The following is a 24,804-nucleotide window of genomic DNA, read 5'->3' on the forward strand; positions in this document are numbered from 1 at the left end:
TGGTCTTTGTACCTTAACACTCCACATTATGTTTGTTTGGGGAGTGCAGATTACCTATATGGTGGAGTATTATAAGGAAGCTTTGTTTGTTTGTGCTTGTGAAGTGCATTTATAACAATCAGGAAAGCTTATTATGAAAATGTTAATTATCTGCTTGAGATATGCTTCTCCAGCAACAAGCATTAGCTCTTGAAATTTTTTGTATCCCCGACAGTCTTAAAATTATCTTTGATTTAAATGTGTTTTTTAAATTTTTCATTATTTGAAGTATTTCCTATTATTAAAACATTTCCTCTCCCTTCACATATTCTAATTTGTCCAAGGTGATTGTAGTTGAGAATCGTCACTTGAGATTACCTGTAAATTAAATTTTTTTTTACTTCCACAACTACAGAGTTTTGAAATTTTACATTGTGAACAATGTATTATTGGCTTTTTTCTGTCAGCCATTTAAATTTTCCAAAACATGTATCATTGGAAAGATTTCATTTTTACAACTTTTTATATGTTTTAATGACACAGGGTTCATTATGAACAATGCCCACCATTGAACTATTCCAAAATTCATAATGAGATCTATTTTTACAATTTCTTCTCTTCATATGTTTTATGAAATTTGATTTGACTTTCAACACATGTAGGCATAACTTCTATAAAAAGATGGAAAATTTATTTATATAGAACTGAATCATATTATTAAAATGGTAGATCCCAGTAAACAAATACGATCCTCCAACTGTTTCCAAAGTGGAAAAAATGCAAATAAATATTAGAAGGCGTGTTCTGCTTCATCATATCATTTCACCAAGAGCATTATCAATGTTGCCAGAATTGAACCTTTGACCAAGTGACTGTTTTCCTTCATAAACTTCAGACCATCTGCAAAGAGCAAAGCCAAAATTCAATGTGATGCTCTGTTAATGTCAGAATTTTATCTATGAAGGGTAAAAACATAAACACTCACGAGAGAGTCAAGTTTAAATCGTAGTTCCTTTAAATCCCATTTACTGATATAAGACCTTGCCCAAGTTTCATGAGAAAAAGAATGGCTACTGGGGAACAAGACATCTCCAAATTATACAAAAAAACAGTAATTTCAATCCAATTAAAGACCTCGCCTACGAAGAAAAAGGATAGTTCCAAATATTATGGCATTAACAGTTTTCTCATAGAGAAATTGTTTGGGTGGTAAAAGGGCTTCACTTTTTGGAGTTTGATTGTGATTTCTTTGAGCAATACCGGAATTATGATAATCATAAATGACAGTTTAACTGTAACGTAGCAAGCGAAAAAATATTGTAGTTTTGCAGTACGAATTTGATTCTAACAAATAAAAGAAAATTGTACCTTGAGCATCATTGGTAGAAGAAGAATCAGGAGTTGTCTCGTTATTAACTGAGACATTAAGGTGCGAGCAGTCCTTTTGGAGTTCACCTGTGCAAATCAATATTATGGCAATGAAAATCTGAAATCCTTTTTACCAAATCCAAATTCTTTACAAAGCGCCCCAAAAATTCATAATTAGAAATAAAACTAGAAGAATCCTTACATTCTTTAGAGCAGAAACCCCAAGTCCAGTCCATTATATTTGCATATCCCTCGAAGCAGTTGCACTGATATTCCCGAGTGACATTGGACTTAAGTCTACAGATCCCAGCTCCACACACGTTGTATGAACATGCTGAAAATTCAAAGAACAGGGTATGTCAGTGCCAAATAAGTTTAAGGATACTGTATATAGTGTCAAAGTAGGTTTGAGTACACTGTATATCAGTATTAAACTGATTTTTGAGTCATTATCTACCAACCACATACCATTTAGTGTTGCATTTCCTTGGATAAGTTAGGGCAACAGAACCGGTATAGCAGAAAATTATAATCGAACTATTAATGTTTGTGGGCATGGCGCACGCTGATAAGTCTTTCAAGTATTGAAGAACAGATTATCAAATTGTTTCGTACTTACGATTCAATGGCTCAGAAATTTTCGAAAGGGCAGGCAAGGGTGCCTCAGCAGGAGACAGCGAGCTGGCTCCACTGCAAGTGTAATCTATGGTGCCTGCACAACAATATTCATTCATTAGCAATCGATTATCATGAAGATCTGCGCATTAATTAAAAAGGTAAGATTGTGACTTCTCGACCCATCGTCTTCTGTGCAGATTTGAACAAAGGATTAAATTCTGAGGATTTTTTTTGGTGGTTGCTGCAAAACTCACAATTGGGAACAACGCAGGGTTGAAAAGGAACATCGTAGTAATGCTCTGGCTGTTTCCATCCTGGGTTGCATTCACATTTCACAAAGGGATATACATTTGTAGTCTTGCAGGTTCCATTCCCACAGTTTGTAACATTGCAAAGATTAGTATCTGCAACTGAATAAAAAAAACACAATGAGATTCTGATAATCTATCGCAAATACTTTGCACTACGTAAATCTCAAATCCGTGATTAATTTAATTCTCAATTTTATGCTTATATAATCAACACATTAATTTACTTCAAAGGCTGAATGCGTGGTAAAGAACAGGATATTCCAGGTTCCAATCCTTGTGAAACTGCAAGGCATACTCTAGTGTGTGTCTCATAACTGTCGCCTTACCGAAAAACCCCTACCATGCTCTCGTGTCTTAGTATCTCCTATATGAGGATTAAACCCTCGTTTCTGTACGTTTTAACAGGCCTCGTCTCCCTAACAGCTGGTATGCCCTTGTGTATGCGTCTCATAGTTCCATATACTAATGATCATTTTGGCCCCTTCAACCAATATCTTTAGGATGTGTTTAATCTGGCTCCAACACTGCGCATTCGTACGACCGATAACTTTTGTATTATGTGGACACAAAAACTGCAGAATAGACACAGAATGGCTGCGGGGCTACGAAGAAGCGCTATGGCTGCTACTCCCCACTATAGTATAACAAGAAAGTTATTGGCATAGGACATGACGTTTTTGGAACTAGAATAGCAACATCCATATCTATATGTCTAATGGCATATTCTTACATTAGCTTGTAATACATTATTGCTCACTACTTTTTTTATAAATATTTTATTTCATCAATTTTTTTTTAATTAGAAAAGTTAATTTCCTAACCTTACTCTATCTTGTATTGAGTAAGATTAGCTACATGTTCATTTGAGATGACTTTGTCTACATATTGTTTTTAGTTTACATATCAAAATGACAAGATTTCATCTACACAATCCACATAGGGACCTCCTTATATGTATATCGCATATGTACACATAGTCACTAATTCATTTATAAGACATATGTACACAATGTCACTAATTTATGCACCACTATGAATTTATGCATACATCACTTGAGACATTATGTGACTATTTTTAATGTATACTTCACATATATATCATATGAATAACTTAAACATCACATGCACACACAATGAAAAATTGGTAAAAAGGAAGTTATAGTGAACTTACTATAAGGATCTTCTCATTTACCTAGTTCACCAACACATAAGCTCTTAAGTACATCTGAGTCAGAAAGAGGAATGGCAACACATTTCAGACCACACCATGGGTCTCATCTTTGTTTTTTAGATCAATGCTAATTGCGATGACAAAACAAACATTTCACACTAGTGCTTGTCAGCATTGACAAGGCCAAAAGTGTAACAACCTACATCACATAAGTTTGCATTACATTAGGTCATTAATAAGTTTTGTATAGCCCACTAAGTCTCCAATTCATTTTATAACTAAATAAATCTAATCAAAATGTCTTATGGTTTTACCTCTCATATTACTATCGACAACTTAGACTGATTTAAGAATCAAAACCTTGAGAACTTACTTCTTAGATAAACACAACATTGGAGCACAATTTTTTTCTCACACCAATGCTAATAGGAGAGGACCCTATTATTGAGCGCGTTCCAATAGATGTGATATCACTTGTTGATTTGATGCCTAATATTTTTTACAATATTGCACCAATAATTGTGACTTTAAAGTTGTTATTGATGATGATGACTACCCATAATTGAATGAAATGTATCCCTTAGATCTAAAAAGCAACGGATCATGTGATGCCACATTAGCACACCATTAAAACATGACTCAGTGCATAAGTATCAATCTTGCTTTTTGGGGGTCTTTTTGGACACTTTGACAAAAAGCATGTTGATGTGGCATCATAATTGGTGATGTGACCCTGAAAGCTTAGTTATAAGCATGAGATTTGCTGAGTAAGTTGCTATAAAAAATTGCGAGTGATTTGAAATCTTCACGTAGGATTTTGAGAAGCATGAAGTTAGGGTGCTCAACTATTGGGTCCTCTCCCTTAATGAACTCCTAAAATAGGTAGCTCATAGCATCTATCAACTACAAGCTAACCTTATGATATGGTAATGCTCCCTAAATTTTATCACACTAGAGCTAAAAAAGATTATATATAAACAATTCATAGGGTTTTCAATTTAGTGATCACCTCAAGATGATGGGGATAAGCTATGCTAAGAGAATAAATATCAAACTTATGTTCCTGCCTAGAGCCTTTCTCAATCCTAGTTTTGATGCCATGAAGTCAGCTTCTATATCAATTTTAGTTCAACATTCAAACATTTAGAAGGCATAAAACATTGATCTAAAACTATTATCCTAAGGCTTTACACCCTAGGGTAGTTAATTTGATTATATCACCCCAAATGGATCCATTCAATATACACTAGTCCTATAGCTTTCAAGGTCAAATTATGAACATATAAGTAACACATTGAATCCACACAAGTCCACCTTTGTCCAGAGAGACACACGTATATAAACAATACAAACTCATAGAGTAATTGAAGTCCATTCACTTAATTCAATTGTTATTGGAAACACATTATTTGTTAAATAGAAATTAAAATTGGATAGTAGTTTAATATTAAACAATATACTACTTTTCAGTATATATCATTATGCATATTACTAATAAAAAAAGCTTAGTAATCTATATTTATCCACTAAACAAATATATAGACAAAACATTATACCACATCGACAATATTTCCCATTAATTGTCCATAGTTGGCAAATGTAGTCAATCCTATCCTAAATGCAAAATCTAGACACATACTTAGAGAGAGTTGTGCTAGGACTCAATCCTATAGTGCCATCTTATTTGAGTCTCATTCTCTTATGCATGTCAGCCTTATTTAACCACTCATGAAAATTGAAATGAGAAATTTGTTAAGTGGATCCTCAGTGTTAAATGTTGTCTAAGGATGTTCATTTAGTGTGTTTTTGTCATTAATCTTTATTGAACTTGTTTGTGGGGCATTCTTGTGATCTAATTTGTCCTTATGTTGTGGTGTTGGTGTGTTTATTTTTCTTTTGTGGGTTCCTAAGCCTTCACAAGACTTGCACACTTTTGCATTGGGTCCCAAGGTTTCAAATTCTTAACCCCAAACCTTATAACATTGTTTTTTTTTTCCCTTGTCTTCCTCCATTGCCTCAAACTAGTGGTCGGACCTTGTACCTTGGTACTTGATCCATTTGTGTTGAGTTTGTCTAGTGCTCTACCCTCCTCACATTCTCTCCCTTCATTCTACCAAGTGTAGACCCTTGAGAAGAATTGGGACGAAGGGACTAAGTCCCAAGGTCTCCATTCTCCTTAATACCCTAATCCCCAATTCCCATTCTACCTTTCTCCGTATGAGGTCTCCATTTCTAAGGCTCCCCCTTAGATCAAAAACTCAAAAACCTGTAGCAACCTATCAACCCAAAAACTTGTACTCTTCTATACATTTTTCACTCTACTCTCCCCCTTTGACAATAATGCCAAAGATAGGGTGCTCCTCAAAAACTTATGTACAAGAGTGTATATTATATATACCATACATACTTGAAGATATATCCAAAAATGGTCTTCAAAATCCTAGGTGAGTATCCCACCCATTCTTCAAGTTGTCCAAAATTGTGATGAATGCACTGAAAACATAGGCATGAATTTCCACATCCTTCAATTCAGTCAGAATGGGTTGTGCCATAGCCTTCATACAATCTACTTTATTACTTAACATGGTGTCTATCCGAGGGGCAATCAGATTCCAGAGTTCACCAACTCTCCTCAAAATTTTGTCTTTCTCTACATTAAGGCTCGAGATTTGATCATTTAGAGCCATTACTTGCCCTTCTATGCTACTGGTTAGGGCTACATTTGAGTCAAATGATTGTGAAATTCCAGCTAGCTTACCCTGACAAATACCAATTTGCTTGTCTATATCAACTGTGAATTTGGGCAAAATAAGACAAGACTTATATGTCTTACCACCTTCAGTTAGTGCCTCTGAGATTGTTTGCAGACCCTTGTTTAATCTCACTCTGTCATCCTCTACCATCTTCCGGAATGTCTGCATACGAACCTCCTTAAATCTATCTAATACCCACTTGGTGGTAGACTTCTCCAGTGATTCAAAATTGGTACCGATGTTGTTGATCAACTGTGAGAGCTTACTGGAGGGGATGGACTTTGGATCTAGTTGTACTTCTGGTACCACCTTCTGCAGAATACCTACAGACATCTCAATTAACTTCTTGTCCCCATTCTCTGAATTTACTAAGTCCTGACTAGCTTGAGCCTGGACTGCTGCAGCTACCTTTAGCCTTTATGTCGGGGACATATGTCTGATATCAATAGGTTTATCAAAATTAATAGAGATCTGTTCTACCTTTTCTTGCGCATTATCCTTCTCTGTCTCTTCTTTTCCTGCAACTAGTTGTTGCTCAGTAAGAACTTCTTTATCCTTTACTTATGCACTAGTGTCGCCACTTGGTGTAGTAACATCCTTAGGGGTCTCTTGAGCCTCTTCATCTTTCATCTCCACTATGTCCAGAGGATTTTGACTATCTGTAGCATCAAGGGTTGAATGAGCCTGGTTTGTCGGATGAGAGGTGTCATCCTTCTGAGATTCATCTTCATTGACTGGCACCCAATTGCTCTTTAGAAACTTCCTCTGCATCTCTTCTGTTTCTTTTCTCACTTCTTCAACCCTGCCAACCATAAGCCTGTTCACTCTGTTTTTGCTTCTGAATTCCTTCCGGTTGGCCAGCTCCATAAGTCTATCAACCTCTTCTTGAGATATGCAAGCACTTATGTTTATCAATTCTCACTCTTTCATTTCTTTATCTAATCTGCTTGTTGTTAGCCTCCTAGCATCAAGAATATTATACAAATCTTTGGGAATGCTGTGTTCTAGCTCAATTAATGACTTGCTGAAGTTATGCAAATGCAATACAACAACTTCCCTTTGCTCATTTTCATCAAAATCATCATAGTATACATTGATATTCTTAAGATTTCCATCCTTAACAATTTCACCAACTAGTTCTTTTACAATTAACGGAGGAATGAAGGTATTAAACTCTCTACCTTGCGAGATTCAAGGTCCTTATCAAACTCTTTTCTTAGCCTTCTTCCTCTTTTAGGCATGTTCGTAGAGAGGGTTCTAAATTAGACTTTGCTTTGCTCACCATCGGACTAAGGTTTCCTGATTACTCTGACAAATTCACTTTTCTTCTTTTCTTTCTCTGCTTCCTCATCTGATTCAGTCTCAGAGGCAACCAAACATACAACAACAAATGTCCTCTTTGGTTTCTCTTTGTACTTCAAAACTCCTTTGCTGGATGAGCTTTGTGTTGTAGAAGGCTTCACCGGAGTAGGGGCAGACTTGGTCTCCTTAGGCTTTGCCTTGGAAGGGACTGATTCAGCCTTAGGCTTCTTTGATTCTTCCATTTGTGTCGCCTTTTCCATCGCTTGCTTGACTGGCTCTCTAGTGAATCCCATCTGCACAACCACTTATTCAACCATTTTGGATACTTTTCTTTTTCTTGCAGGTTGGGTGAACTTTGTATGAAGCTCCATATCTTTCTCTTTGAAGGTGCCAAATCTTGGTTCATTTGGATCTAGCGGTTTGGTCAGAAGGTGTTGAGCATAGACCTCAAGTGTTTGCACATCAACCTCATCCCATTGGCAAAATCCATACAAACCTGGGCTCTACTGCCTCCATATGGCATTGGTCCTTGTCGACCATGAAACAAATATAGTTTTCATACTTCTCCACCACTTGCTTAGGAATCCTTTCCCTATCCTTCATTTTGCCTTGGAAGATTTTGAAAAAGCTCCACAGGGTAGCAGTCTGATTCTACCTATTTCCCAATCTATGCATGCCTTGCTTGATTTGGGTGACCACCAGTAAGTCAAAGCCCATTGGAATCTCTCTATTCCGGAAATCTCATTCATGAAATACAGTGTAAGACATATGATTAGAGAACCAAAGTTAAAAACATTCTTCTTATCTGATTTAATCGTCTTTAAATTGTTGAGAAGCTCTTCAAGAAGGACTAGACATAGATCATACTGCACATCTTCCTTCACCATCTGATAGTCTGCATAAATTGCTATATTGGAGACAAAATTCAGTCTCTAGACTGGTAAACTTTATATATGATGATCATGGATGCAAATCTCACATCATGTTCCAAAATAGATTTGTTATCAAATTCAGTCTGCTAGACTAGTAAACTTTATATCATTAATTGTCATAGATCTGTTACCAAATTGCGCTCCGGTTAGCTTAGTGACAGTAGGGTTCATTACCTTCCTCAAATTGGGTTTGTCACCGATTTGATTTAGGCAAGTGACTGCATGGATGGTCTGCTTGGTCATTTTGTAAGGTCTGTCCAGCCAAATAAATTCATCGTGCACACGGCTTAGAATGTATCTCACCCACTCATCTTCATCGAACAACGAGAAGTGAACAAATTGTGTGAAACCCTTCCTCTACAACCGAGCATATTCTGGTTTGAGATTTCCATCTTTGTCCCAAAGGTGTCTTTTATAAAGTGCTAGGATCGTGTCATTTCCAGTCTCCTCAATGTTTCAGTGAATATAAGCTCTCACATCATCAACATGCAAAATTCCATATGGTACGGACAAGAAAGCATCGTTGGGATCATCCTCTATTGACTTAAATGGATGTTTCTTGAATTGCGACCTCACTCTTTTAGAAACCTCAACTACCAAAGGCATATTAATAGAAGAAGATGCCATTTCGAGAAATTTAGGGTTCAAAATATGCTTCTGTAAATACCTCTTGTTCCTGACAGATGCACAATAGTCTTTGTTGGATCGCCTCAAAGCTTTTGATTGCCTTGGAAACTGGTTCGCCTCGCTTTGCTGCTTCAAATCTTCACTCGCAATGTGAGAAATGATTCACATTATTCCTTTTTAACCTTGCAAACTCTAATTTTAAGTTGACATAAATGTATTGATAAGGTTCAATCGGATGCCCTGTTTAGCATAAACCATTCAACTGGATTCAAAGATTGGCATGAAGAGTTCCGGATAATCATCTGCAATCAACCACAATCAATCACAAATCTCTCTAGGGGGTTCTGCAAGATTTTGTATGAAAATGCCACTAGTTATCGGATGAAGATCATGCACCGGATTCAGGTGCAGATCCACTGTCTGTCTTGGATTCATCTTTTCCAACCCACATCTTCTCATGCTTGTCTCTGATCTCTTCTACTTTCGCTTTGCCTTTCTTATATGATTTGCCTTTGTTTACCGGATCATTATTCTTGCTTCTGCAATACTTTGCAATGTGATCGGTTTTGTTGCATGCATGGCAAACAACATTTCTCTGCATAGGTCTGAAATTCATCTAATTTGGTCTCATCCTGCACTGGTTAGAGATACATTCCAAACACCCCACAAGCATAACATCTCTTATTCTGAAAATTGTTTATTACTGCCCTGCACATGTTTGACTTGTGACCAAAATTATTGCATATGAAACATTGACCGGTAAAGGTAGGACCATTGTTCATATTATTCCTTCCATTATTCATCCTACTTCTGCATTGATTCGCCATATGACCAAATTTATTGCAAGTAAAACATCTACCATTGAATTTATGGGCATTAGGTTGTCTTACCGGAGGATTCTTGCTCTTCTTATGATTAGGTTTTGCATTGCCTTGTCTAGATCCGGAGGATTCTCCCTTCTCAAATCCAAGTCCTTTCCATGTCTTTGACTTTCCAGCATCTCATCAAGCCTTGCTAAGCTAGCATTGAATTTGTCTTTGTATTCATTTGTAGTAGCAAGTTTATCCCTTAGGGCAACAATCTGTCTCTCAAGTTCTTGACCATTATTCCTTGATTGTGTCAACTCAAGCTTCAACTAATCATTCTCATAGGTAAGCTTGAAGCATTCATCTGCTCTGTCCTTCACTGATTGAGTCAAACTTTCTCCATTCTTCTTTCAGTCTTCAATCTCCTTGGTCAGCTTCATCAAAATGGATTGCATTTCATTCTTCAATACAACATTCTCTCTAGCAAGCTTGTCACATTCATCGACTTTGTCCTAATTTTCCATGATTTGATCTTCTTTCTCCTTCAACTTGTCCATCAACTCTTTCCTCTCGTCTCTTGAAGTGTTGACTTGATCTTTCAAATCATTAATGAAGTCTTCAGCTGCATTCAAGTTTCTCTTTAAGGAGCTTATCTCATTTCTTGCTGCATCAAGATCCTCAAGTGCCATACAAAGTTGTCTTTGAAAACTGGAATCCATTGAATCAATCTCCCCAACCTTCCTCAAGCAGTTAGGCTTCCTCGGAGGACCTAGGCTTTGATAGCAATTGTTGGAGTCAAGGATCACTAAGAGGCGGGGGTGGCGGTGAAATTCTGATTTAATCTCAAACCACCAGAAGCATATGCAAGAAAGTAAAATGCAGAAACACAAGATAATCAACCACAAAATCATAACACCAGGGTTTTTACGTGGAAACCCAAATGGGAAAAACCACGATGGGATTTGAACCCACAATTTTATTCTACTATGGCCAATAGCAAAACAATATTACAAAATGGGAATGCACTAGCATTCAGGCACATTGCCTAGAGCTTACAGCTCAAGATACAATAATCTGGAATGCTCACCGCCTTACAAATCATTTACAATGAGGAATTATAGTTATTGAACTCCAAAATAGCATCAAACAATGCATGGATGAGTTTCGGTTAAGTGCATAAAGTCTGACTGTACCACCTCTGCTACTTTGCTCTGTTTTCTGTCTCAATCAGCTACTAGATCAAGAATATGCACGTGAAACTGCGCCAAAAGGATTTCTTGATCACAACTCGCTCATACTACTTCACACCTTACCACAAAAAGATCTTCTATACCGATCTTATATATCCGCAATCACAGAATAAATAATTATCAAGTCGACCTGTAGTGTAACGTGTAATCATGAGTCGGCTTGAACCGGATCATCAAAACATATGCGGATCAATCAAATGATGTCAAAATGACTTCCACAAGTTGGCCCTATCACCCCATACACGAATCTCACCACCGCAATCACCAGAAAGCTTCCAAACCAAAACTGCACTGCTTATCATGAAATACCAATAGTCTATCACTAGATCACAATAACTTCCGGATATCAAAATCCATGATTATTGGATAGGATTTACAAGGAGAGTTGTCATCAATGACAACCCTAAACCATTAATCAAGAATCGATATCCACTGGATGAGTATCAATTGCCAACACTAGTTCCCTTTCCATGCTTGAGGCCACAACCCTTTCCCACTCTTCCCAAGTCTTAAGCTCATTTGTACTCTCAATCTTGAAATCTCCCTTTTACCTAGTTGACTTTGTGCTCTATTCACTGGTCCTCTTTTCTTAGGACTTGAAGGGACCCCAATCTACTATGTTCCCTTTAGACCCTATACCTTTAGGGGAACCTTGCACCTTTAAATCCATTCCAAAGTATTGATTCCTTTCAGAATCCCAATCCCTATAAGCTTTCCTCTCCCCAACCTCCTCAATCCATGGTCCCTCTTAAGATCTAACCCTTGAACTTCACCTTTACCCAGTCCTTGGTGTCGAGTGCTTCTCAATGCCAAGCACCCAACTCTCCCTACTAGTTTCAAATTTGCATTTCCTTCCGCTTCCCTCCTCTCATTGATCAAATTCACCCATTCTCCACCAAATTTAAGGACTTCCCTTGCACTTCCAAATCTAGTTCGAAGGTCCCTCTTTGATCTAAAAACTTGCCAAAAAGTGAATTTGAACTCAAAAACCCTTGAGAATTAATTTTACCTATCTCACGGCTTGATCATCATGCCATTAGGTCTTGATTTAACTTTGCAACTACTAGTTTGATCATTCCCACTTAAAATCCATTATTAAAACATGACGAGCTTGATTTAAAACTGAGATACAATCGTAGTTGTGATTGATCTTTACCATTGATTTGTGAGGTGCATCAAACTTGGATGACTTCGACGCATAATATCCATGATTTGAATGAGTCCAAAATGCCATGTTTATGATTTCCTCGTTGTCTTCATGTTCCATGAGTAAGCTAGGAACCTGGATTGAAGATCTATAAATATTAATAGTTTGTTCTACATGTAAACAATTAGTTGTTGAGCCAATTTTTGGTCTTGGAAGGTCCACAACTATTTTTAGGGCATCATAGTGTAAGCTCTCTAAGCTGTTAACAACTGAATGCATCATGTGAAGAGTGAGAAGGATCTTTGATGCAATCTCCATGTTATGGTATGTTTCCATAATAGTTTGTAATGATTCAGGAAAATATATAATCGTAGTTGTGCATTTTCTCTCATCACATTTGTTGGTGTGATTGTAATGGGGGTTAGATGACGGGTGACACCTTTTAATGCATTGCAAATACTTTGTAATGGTATTTCCTTTGTTGCATATAAGTTATCGTAGTTTCCAAATGGATTATTAAGCATCCAAGTTACATATGATGTAAGCTTTGATTGTCATGTAAATGAAATGTAGTTTTATTCATACTTTGTTTGATGGCATTTCTTTCCTATTTGTTGTTCATGACTTTATCAAGCCCAATGGAGTAGGCACCAATCTATTTGGGTGAAGGATTAAATATCCACCATGCAAACCACCCTACGTTCTTGTTAGCTATAAATATTGTATTGTCTTTATTTTGTGAGCTTTTGACGAGTTTTTGAGTTTTCTCGTAAGCTTCTGGTGTGCTAAGGAGAACTCTAAGCTTCTTAGAGAATGGAAGTTAAATAATTTAGGATTTCTATTTTTGGCAATGAGTCCAGTTTGGCAGTATGAATCGCTATGATACTTTTAGAAGTGTTTTCAAACACCTTGCATGTTCTCCAAACTTCTTGGAGAGCATGTCTAGTCATCGTGTTGGCTTTGATCACCATTCCACATGTTCAATATCATCCTTGAATGATCAGAATTTGATTTCGATTCAATTACAATGCTTTTTACAATTTGAATGAGTTATTGAATAATTAATTAATATTTCACCAATATTATCTAATATTAAAAAATAATAAAAAAGAAACTTAGTGTAATCCTTTCAACACACATAAAATCAACTTGGATCAACTACCTAAGTTTCAGCTGCGGGTGTGGATATTTCAGAAATATATACCATTCAGGGAAGTGATTATGAAGGAGAGAACTTGTCTAGGGAAGATATTGAAGATATTTCTGAAGCAGGCATATAATGGTACTATTTTTAACACAACAATCTACCAGTAATACTAGTTTTGCCCAATATGTATTCTCTAAATATGGTACTGTTATTTCTTTAAGTTCAACTCTTCACTACATTTTAAATTTGATGATTTTTATTCCATTATTCTGATGATGTATTACAAAGTCTGATTCAAAATGTTGGTGTAAAAAACATTTATCAATCAAATCTAGAAATAACATACAGAAAATATCAAAGATTGCAAAAATCTACTAACATTAATTAATCTTTAAAAAAAAAGAAATTAAAATCCCTGAGCAGATAGGTGGAAGAGAGGAGCTTATAAGTTTTTACCTGGTGACTGTGATGGCAAAGGGGGCAGTAAGTCATGAACACAAGAAGTTTTTGTCGCCGGAGTGACTTGTGGTGATGGTAACCAAGAGCATTATAAACAAAAAGTTCTTCACTCTGCAAAGTTGTTAGAAAAAAATTGCAGTTTTGCAGTGAGAAATTTGATTCTAATAGAGAAATTTTTAGTTTACCTTCAGCACCGTTACTACTGACTGTAATTTTAAGACGCGAGCAGTCTCCCTGGAGTTCACCTGTGGAAATCAATTGTATGGCAATTAAAAGCTGAAATCGTTTTTCTCAAATCCGAATCCTCAAAAAAACACCCCAACAATTTGAAATTAGAGACAAAAGTAGAAAAATCCTTACATGATCTAGAGCAGAAACCCCAAGTCTGGTTCATGATATTCCCATATCCCTTAAGGCAGTTGCATTGATATTCCACTGTGTTGTTGGACTTACGAGTGCAGATCCCAGCTCCGCAAACACCATATGAACATGCTGAAAATTCATAACACAGTATATGCCAGTGCCACATAAGTTTGAGCACACTCTAAATCAGTGTTGGAGCACACTCTATAGTAGGTAATTCTAATTGAACTGTTAATGTTTATGAGCATGCGTTACGCTGATAAGTCTTTTAACTATTGAAGAAAAGAGTATCATATTGAATTTAGTACTAACGATCAAATGGGTTTGCAATTTTCGGAAGGGCAGGCAGGGGTGCTTCGGCAGGAGGAAAGTGGCAGACATCACCGCACGTGAAATCCATGGTGCCTGCACAATGTTATTCATTAATTAGCAGACGATTTTAAGTAAGACCTGTACATTAAGTAAGAAGGTAAGTGAAGACTATAACTTCTCAACCCATCATCACTTGTGCGGATTGAACAAAGGATGATTGTACAGATCTTAAATTTTGGGGATTCTTTTATTTATAAAATTTTTTTGGTGGGGGTGTGGGGGAGGGGCATTTGCAAAACTCACAATTGGGAACGACGCAGGGTTGAAAAGGAACATCAAGGTAAAGCTCTGGTTGTTTCCATCCTGGATTGCATTCACATTTTACAAAGGGGTATTGCTCTGTAGCCACGCAGTTTCCATTCCCACAGTTGGTGACATTGCAAAGCTTATTAGTATCTGCATCGAAGAAAACCAAAAAATTAAAACAATGAGATTCAGAAAATCTATAACAAATACTTTGCACTTTGTAAATCTCAAATATGTGATTGATTTAATTCTCAATTTTATGTTTATATATAATAAACAAATAAAAATGATTTTTACCATTCATTAGGTAAACTTTGTTCCTTTGGGTAAGAACTTTTTTAGCAACATTTCGAATCATGATATCTCATAAGATGAGAATGAAAAATGGCCAGACCGGACCCACTGAACACCTACTCACCAGGTTCTGCGTCAATGCTGATTTAGATAAGGTGCGTCCCTCATCGATGACCTTATCCTCTAATCTGGATGATTAGGTGCAACAGATCTTGTATGAGGATTCCCTGGTGTTCTGTCAACATTGCCACATGCTTGGCCATGCTGCAGCTGGGTGAAAGTTTTCTGGAGGATAGCACTGTCGTAAGAATCTAAAGGTTCAATTGGAGCCTTCTTTACCTCAAGCAGCAAGCGATGCTCCTGTAGGAGCTAACGGGGAGGTGGCTGGTACTATTATGGACAGGACTAATATGGGGGGAGTTAATTTGCTTCTTTATATGGGGCTCACCTTTATGAGAGGAGGTCAGAGGTGATTCACAAGGAGAAGGAAATTGTTGGGGAGGGCCTGAATGAGAAGCTCCGCGGCCCTACACCTGGATCTGGTCATTTGCTTGCCCTCCCTGTTGACCTCTAATAAGGAAAAAAGGGAGACGTTTCAGGCCAAGAAGGTTCATATTGGGAATTCTGCCGGAAAAGAGTTCTGATTGATGTTGTCAAAGGGTAAATCCTGTTGGTAGGATTTTAATGTTTTCTGAGGCCATTTGGCTTCAAGCCGCTGTGAGTTGATGGGTTTTTTTTTTTTTTTTTTGAGCAGTCTGCGATATGTTTGGTTCCCACCCTTGCTGATGGGGTGCTAAGTTTTTGCTGTACTTTGCCGATTTTCTGCCGTTTTTGATCCAGGTTGATTTTTGAACATCTTTAATCTTTACCGATCTTTGCAAAAGGTTGGGACCCTTTCAAAACCCAGGTTCAGTGAATGGTAAAGAACAGGTGAATCCAGGTTCCGGTCCTTGTGGAACCACAGGACTTACTCTGATTTGTGTCCCCTGTCAGTCGCCTTCCCGCAGAATCCCTGCTATGCTCTTGTGTGTCTTAATATCTCCCATACAAGGATTAGATCCTTGTTTCTGTCCCTTCAAACAAATATCTTGTGTCCCTAACAGTTGGTATGCCTTTGTGTCTTATACTTCCCATATAGGGATTAATCTGTCCCACTGAACCAGTGGCATGCTCGTGTCTTAGTACTCCTTTGTGGGGACTAGCCCCTCTTCGTGTCCCTACTAACAAGCACCTTATGTCTGTGCTTGAAACTATAAAACCCTCTGCACCCATTATTGGCAGCTCTGTTTTTTTCAAACCCTACGCTCCCATTGATAGCAATTCCGTTTTGTTGTTTGAATCCTACCATAGAATATTTAACTACATGTCTTCCATGGAATTGCCAATTACAAAGTTTGTGGAATTGACTAGGAATGATAATAAAAGGAGTAACTCTTCACTTGTGACACAGTAAATCTGTTTTTACAGGCTTATATCTAACTCGTGATGGTTCTATTGGATTAACAAATGGAATAATAGTTGATCTTTTTGATATCGTATTATTAATGATATTAATTTTTCACAATCTATTATGTTGACAATCTGTTTTTTTTGAATTTGGTTATGTGAGAGCTTTTAGCATCAACGTTTCAGATCACATTCCATGATCGAATACATAAGAATAAATTATACCATATGTATCAAAGTATTAGAGCTCCGGTTTATGATCAAAGACAGAATTTCCCTACTTTAACAGTCCTCCCCATACCTCAAAGGTCCTGCTAATTATTAGTTTTTAGATTTTTCTAGTGTTTTCTGAAGCATCTTAATTGAAAGTGCATATCCCATTGAAGTCAAGCCACACCTTTTAAAGCCACGATCCTTTTAACACCAACTACAGTGAAATAGGCATCTTTCATACCCATCCCACCATAGTTAAGCCATCTTATATCTGATAGTACATAACTTTTGCCCAACAGATAATTCTGTAAATATAGTACCACAATCTCTTAAAAGTTCAACTATTTTTTTTTAATTGATCAAACTAAAATAGATACAATACAAATAATTACAGTCCCATTGAACTGCACAGAAAAAAGAAAATACATCCAGCTGAACCAGCACAGCAAAGTCAACAAGACTACCATGTCAACCATTTGTTATGTTCCAATAGGATGATTCATTTACTTCTGGACATAAAAATAACACTATTTTTTTTTAAACAAAACTAAAAACTTGTTAAAACTACCTGAGCAAGTCGGTGGAAGAGAGGAGCTTATAAGTTTTTTTTGTTTTACCTGGTAACCATGATGGCAAAGGGGGCAGTATGTCGTAGAAGTCTATTGCTGAAATGACTTGAAATGTTATGATGGTAACCAAGAGCATACTAAACCAACCCTTCTTCATCCTGCAAAGATGTTAGCTTCTGAAAAAACAACTACAGAATATATGAAGATGGGTTCACAAGAGTAATGAGTTTGAATATTTGTACTGGCATTTAATCACTTTTGCCTAACTTCTTCAAATTTCTAAAAGTCCAGATTACAGTTATAATAAAGTCTATTGTGATCTCATATTGGAACTGACTTTGGGACTTTGAAAAGAGCCATGGAAAAAACTCTCTCTAGAAGATGGACTTGTTAGTCTTCTCCATTTAGTAGTCAATGTCACGAGGCATTTTGTGCAGGGTAGCTTCTTTTCCCTTTCAAAGGCAAGCAGGTAACGTACATGGATTCAATATTTTTTAGGTCCCGCACACTCTTCTCCAGTTACGTGTATGTGCAAACATTGGACAGAAAACAGTTTATAATATTATTACTGTACTCTTTAAGAATTGCTCTAACGTCCATTCTGTTCGGTTGGATATTATTGTTTAGAATAACTTTTGTTTTAAACTTCACATAAAATGGTACTAGTATACTTTTCAAAAATCGTAAAACATAATGGATTTTTAAGAGTTAAATTTTCACGTTTTGCATTTCTATTGTTGTTAAACCACAAAAAATCAAAAAAAAAAGTTGTGTTTTGCACATCTTGAAAGTTTCTTGGAGTACCATTTTCTGTGGCGATTACCTTGTACCTTTTGGTTTTATACGTTTCAATAGGTGGAAAGAAAAGCACTACATAATCCCGTCTATATCCACTAACTGATCTAACATGTGAGACAATTCTAAAGATAATTGCTCCCTATCCACAATTTTCCAACCTTGCATTCGATCAGAAGCCCATTTAGCTAGACAAACTGCTACTCCATTCCACTCCCTAGGAATGTGAATAAAAATAACAGATTCCAAAGAGCCACACAACTTAAGAATCTGTCTAATAACCAAAGTTCTAAGTTCCAGCTAAGATCATCTAATCGCCGCTCTTGCAGCAAACTCACCAGTAACTCAGAATCAGATTCAAAAATAAAAGTGCTTGGCCAACCAAGAATACAACATTGCTCTATAACATAGAAAATGGCGAGATCCTCAATGTAATCATTCGTATGATGACTCTTATAAATAGAAAAAAGAAACTGAACATCTCCAACACTATCACGTCCAACTCTTCCAATACCAGCATGACCAAGATTCCCCCGAGAAGAGCCATCAATATTAATGTTCAAAATTCCTTGAGGAGGAGGGGTCGATCGATCCTCCCGATGTATCTTTCACAACGTATGTTTGCATGTATTCCTTATGACTTGTTGATCACTCCTTCATCGAAGATAACTGTCATCTCCTTGAAGAGGAAAATTGAACCAACTGCACATATCAACATCTTGAGCAGATCTTCTTCTAGTGTGCATGTACTGTCTTCAAACTCCTTTTATGTGGGAGAGAGTCCTAAACTTTAGAGAGTGAATGGTTGTTTACTGAGGAGCCAGGATTGTCTAGTTTCGGTCATTAATAACCATGCTTTCATTTGCAAATTTCTTGGGGTCTGTATTTCTCTCTCAGCGTTGGAATCTTGGATCCGTTGCTCTTGGTAGGTAGAGGGTGATATGGAGATTATGCTAGTTGCAAAGAGCTATTTCATGGTTTTTTTTCTAGCATGGCTGATAGGAATCGTGTTTTCGAGGGAGGGCCCTACTTTTACAATCATGTTGCTTTATTCATTAAGCCCTGACATGTGGGTTTCAATTTGATTGAAGAACTTCCATTGAGGGTTCCTGTCTAGGTTCGTCTGCCACAACTTCCATCAGAGTTTTGGAGAGAGGATATTTTGCAAAGGATCATTGCTATGCTTGGGAAACAGGATGCTAGCCCAACGAAACTTGAATAAAAAGGTAATTAAATTTGCTTGTATTTGTGTGGAGATTGATTTTAATAAACCCTTGCTAGATTCTCTAGAAATTTGTCTAAGAACTTCGTCTTGGGTTCAGTAGTTAGATTATGAGTCTCTTCCTTTTTGATGTTGGATTTGTCATGAGTATAGACACCTTCAACGATAGTGTTTTCAGACAAATAAAGTTGTTGGTCCTAGTCCTTCTCTTCCTTCCACATCTCCAAAAATAGATTCAGAGGACAAAGGAAAAGTCCCTATGATGGATGGTGGTCCAGATAAGGATGGTTTCATGCCCATGAAGCCTCAGGCTAAGGGGAGGGGTTAGAAGAGGTCTTATCGGGATAAGCAGAATGATGAGGGCTTCAACTCTTTTGAGGTGTTGGAAACTTTGGCCTTGGAAGAAGGGATTCCAGTTGATGTGACTTTTGGGGCTACTATTATGGGTATGGATGTGGTACTGGAGTCGGGTACTATTCAAGATTCTCAATCTTTGTAGGACTTGTGCAATCGCTAGGAGCCTCCTCGTGGTCTTGATTTGAGAAGTCTAGGTGATTCTCCCATTTTGTAGGATGATATTGTTTAAACAAATTTGGATAAGGAGGTGATTGAATCTATTAAAGGCACGAGTGCTTCTCAAGATTTAGGTTTGTAGCAAGGGCCCCTTAAGAAGGGCTCTTTCGATAATTCTTCTAAAGGTGGCCGCAAGAAGGATCAAGAGAAAATCAAGTTAGCCATGGAATTGTTGGTGGAATTAGGGTTAGTTAGATCCATTGATGCTCACATTTTCCAACCTCTTCAATGATTTTTCTCTCTTGGAATGTAAGGGGGTTGAATAACATCCCTCGACAAAAGGCTATTCATGACTTGGTTGCAGTTCATTCCCCTAATATCTTTTGTATTCAAGAGACTAAGCTTTTAGTTGATCATATGCTTCAGTGTGCTTCTAGCATCTAGCGTTTTGGTCAGTATTAGTGCATTGGTGTCCTAGGTTGTTTTGGAGGTTTGGCTCTTTTTTGGGACTCAAGAAAGATTGTTCTTGTTTGGTGGCTATCTATTCATTCTGCTATTTCTTTGGTGTAACAACCATCCCTCAGGTGCTTCTATTTTTTTTTACAAGTACCAACTTAATCGACCAAACTTCTTGTTCTATCTTAGAAGTGTCGACTTCATATTTTCACCAATCACCAGCATGGTCACAACTCTACACCACCATTTATGCTTAGATTGCAAGGTTGTAAGTGTAGTCACATAAATCTGTCCACTTAATTAAATGAATATTTAATATTTATTTGATTATTTAACCATCAATTAATAATTAATTAAATTAATATTTAATTAATTCATCTTAACCCTCTTCTCCTATTAATTAAATAAATTATTCAATTTATTTGATTTAATTCACTTAACCAAATTCAGACCATTAATTAAATAAATAAATCATATTTATTTAATTAAATATTCTCTTACATTTAAATAAATTAATATTTATTTAAATCCTCCAAAATCCCACCTCTCACATTTAAATAAATTAACATTTATTTAAATCACCTTTATCCTCTACCCACTTGCATTTTCCTACAAATGCAAGTTGCACAATTATTTTAAATAAATAATTTATTTAAATCACCTTTATCCTCCACCCACTTGTATTTTCCTATAAAAGCAAGTTGCACAACTATTTTAAATAAATTATTTATTTAAAATCCTATTTATCCTCACCCACTTGAAACCTTTAATGGTTTCCCTTAAAGTCTTCAAACTTGATGGCTTTAAAGTCTTCAAACTTGATGGCTTCCTTCTATAGTCTTCTTAAAGCCTTTAATGGTTTCCCTTTAAAGTCTTCAAACTTAATGGCTTCCCTTAAAGTCTTCTTAAGACTTTAATGGTTTTCCTTAAAGTCTTCAAGCCTTTAATGGTTTCCCTCAAAGTCTTCAAGCATTTTAATGCTTTATCTTCATTTTTCTCATTTAAATAAATTAATATTTATTTGAATATTTATCCAAATGCAAATTACACCATTTAATTGAAATAAATGATTTTATTTTAATTGAAAATACCAAAATTTCTCCCACTTGCATTTTCCTACAAAATCCACTTGCATGCCTAAACCCCTTCTAGAATTTTCTAATCACTTCTAAATAACCTAACCCCTTCTCTAAACTTTGTCACATTCCTAAGCAAAAGGGAAGTCACTTCTCAAACCCTCAAGGTCTTTGATAACCATTAAAGGCTTTCAACCTTCAACCACTAAATGGCTCAAAGTCTTTGATAACCATTGAAGGCTTTCAACCTTCAACCACTTAATCCCCAAAGTCTCCAATAACCATTAATGGTTACCTCAAACCCTCCCACATGGTTAAAACATTTGTTTTGACTCAACCTCTACCCAACCCAAAGGTCTCATCAGGCCATTAATGCTTTGACCATGATTATCTCTTAAACATTTGCACAAAGGTTTATCCTTGGATTAACTCTTAATCCAGTGGGTAATCTTAATTTGGACTTGACCCTTAGCCTCTAGATAACCATGAGGTCTTCTCAGGCCTTTAATGCCTCCAACCTCTTCTCTCAACCCAATCTTATGTTGACACTTGTCACCATTTTATTGGTGCCAATTGTGCACATGGATCCCCAACTTTCAAACTTGGCCCTTGATTAAACCATTCAATCTTAACCCTTCATTTCCCCATTTTTTCTATAAATAGAACCCTTCTCCTCAAGCAAAAAGGAAGCATTTAGAGTATTGTTGTTATATTGGCATTGGCATAGAGCTTTTTCATAGCATCACTATCTACTCTTGCATAGTATTTGCTTATCATATTCAACCATCTTGAATCTCCATATGGCATCCATGGCTAGTGCTAAAAGCTGAGAGCTACACTCATTTGGGACTTGGAGAGGAGAGGAACAAGGGAGGAGCAACTATGAGCATCTTGATTAGCTATTTTATTCTATGTTTATATGCTTTCTATTTCATGCTTAATATCTCTCTTGATATGCCTGTTTAGGATAATCTTTTGTTGCTAACACTAACGTTTGTTTCTTGTGCTCTTGTGTGTGTTGCCATCAAACAGATTTTCTAATCCTTTTTGCAGAGCATCAGTAAGCTCTTGAGGTTAGGATCCCCATTAGACCTAGACCTAAGCCTTAAGGGTTCATTCCCAATAAACCTGCCTATGTATCCATTCGAGGGAAGTGAGAGGCTTTGTAGCTTGCCCATGAAGATTAGAGGGAGTCCATTCTCTCCTCTTGTATAATATCTTTGATCTCTCTTAAACCAAGACTATTTATTAAAATTAACCCAACAATAATAAAGTAATATCTAATTGCCTTCAAGTAGTGTACATACATACACAATTACACATGGGGTCATATCCTTCAAAATAATTCCTAATCCCACAAAGAATGAGTTGAGCACATTTCCCATATACACATAGTGACTATCTAGTACATATTGCACACATGATGTCTAGCTCTAGCTTACGTCACATATACATAGTGACTAACTCTAGCATGCATCACATATTTATAGAGACTAGCTTCAATATACACCTCTCATGTACAATGACTAGCTTTAGTAGGCATCACATACCTAGCGACTAGCATTTACACAGTGAAGAACTGACATATTCATAATGGATAGCTACTACTTGCCCATAGTGCATCCTAGATAAAAGGAACGTTGATGCACTGTGCACTACATCACACACTGCACCACGAGACACACTTTTTCCTAGTCTTCTACACCAACAAGCAAGTGGGAAAAAGATTTGATGTATCCCATACTACATCAAGTGTCTATCCTTATCCTAACAAAGCCAAGTATACCATTTCCACATCAAGATATGCCCAAAATCATACAATGAGATTAGTCCAATTATTACCTACCTATTCTTCATTAGAAATTCTCTTCCCCGCGGTCCATCGGATGACTGAGAAGCAAGGACATCCATTGCTGGCATGCAACTGGTTCCCAGGCCTACATGCTCCTGGTGGAATCTTCCCAATACCCTAGATCAATGCGGGGTATCCCTTGCTTGCATGCAACTGACGATAACCATCTCCTAACTAGGTGGTACGACTAACAGACTACCATCATAGTACTCTGCTTGACTATTGTCGATCTCGAGTGAATAAGCTTATCTTATGCAAGCCATAGAATTTATTCTTTGGTTATCGCCTTAGATAAAAATGACTATTCTACGTGCTAGAGGAATACAATCCTCTACCTATGCCTTTGTAGGGTCCTGAATCCAATTGTCACTGTAAAAGTCAACACTTGTACTTATCTTAGCACTGTAATTGGAAGTGAGGCTCCTAATTCAAAACAAGTAGATCACAAAGGACCGATTTAAGAGTATATTCACAAAGTCCTATGGGTATAGGATTAAATTTCATAATTGCATAGGATAACTTGGATCCAACATAAGATGGCCTCTACTCAATAGATAAACAACAGAATATAAGGTAGTTGACCCCATCTCTTCATTCAAATTGGTGTTTAAGATACATTATGTATTAAATACCAGTGGTCGAGTTTGTATTCCTTTCATAACCATCTAATTCCCACTTCAGACTCATTTGAAGTCTAGTGAAGAGAGAAGGTCAAACCAATTAGGAACAACCCCATAACTTGGGTGTTATCCCCCCATACCCTCCCCTTATGGACTTGAGGTCACAAGGGCATCCTTCACCCAAGGACCACCTACGTTCCCGCTTCCAAATGGGTCAAAGTCACATGTAGTTCTCTTTACGAGGTCTCTCAAGGATGCCTACACATAGGTTACTAAGGTTTATCACATTGGCTTAGAGCTAGGCTTATTACCCAACACCAAGTTACCTTGGTGACACAACCCATAGGAAAATAGTTCCAATTAAAATTCATATAATATGTTCAATATGGAGTTCTTATACTCAATGAGGTTAGTGGATATCTTGTAGTCATATAAAATTCTTTACTCCAATATCCAATACCATTCCCAAAATTATAAAGCATATCTTATTATTTCACTAAACAAGGAGGAACTTATTATAAAATAACATAAAGGAACTTAATTCACCAATTCATTGCAATAGATTTACTCAAACGGTCTATATTATAGGCATTTTGATTTCTTTTCCACATAACACTACAACTAATATTTCCCATATCACAAGTGTCCGAGATTTCATAGGTCTTACAACATAGGTTTATCCTCGCCTTAACAATGATTCCTATACAACCATACTATCATCCAACACAATCATAATACCCTTCCTTAGTTATCATGGTAGATGTCTTATCAAGATGGCGGTACTCAAGAGGTTAATATACCCATGTAATCTTAATATCAAAATTATGCAATAATAATGCAAGGGTCTCAATAAGGTTCCTAGTTGGGTCCCACTTCAATATGGTTCAATAATATTGT

At 36.8% G+C, this 24,804-nt stretch overlaps 1 protein-coding gene across 1 annotated transcript; it reads right to left on the minus strand.

Annotated features, from left to right (window-relative positions):
* Positions 1 to 648: 648 nt before the first annotated feature.
* Positions 649 to 17,811, minus strand: LOC131074385 (uncharacterized). The gene is made up of 11 exons (XM_058011006.2): positions 17,422 to 17,811; positions 14,849 to 15,001; positions 14,546 to 14,638; positions 14,231 to 14,362; positions 14,056 to 14,115; positions 13,868 to 13,933; positions 2,220 to 2,375; positions 1,967 to 2,059; positions 1,550 to 1,681; positions 1,348 to 1,434; positions 649 to 879 (listed from the first exon to the last, which is right to left on the minus strand). Exons 1-11 carry the CDS (start codon positions 17,528 to 17,530, stop codon positions 797 to 799), a joined length of 1,164 nt encoding a protein of 387 aa, XP_057866989.1. The 5' UTR covers positions 17,531 to 17,811; the 3' UTR covers positions 649 to 796.
* Between the last annotated feature and the right edge of the window lie 6,993 nt (positions 17,812 to 24,804).

Source organism: Cryptomeria japonica, chromosome 3 (genome assembly GCF_030272615.1).
Source record: "Cryptomeria japonica chromosome 3, Sugi_1.0, whole genome shotgun sequence".
Classification (NCBI taxonomy): Eukaryota; Viridiplantae; Streptophyta; class Pinopsida; order Cupressales; family Cupressaceae; genus Cryptomeria; species Cryptomeria japonica.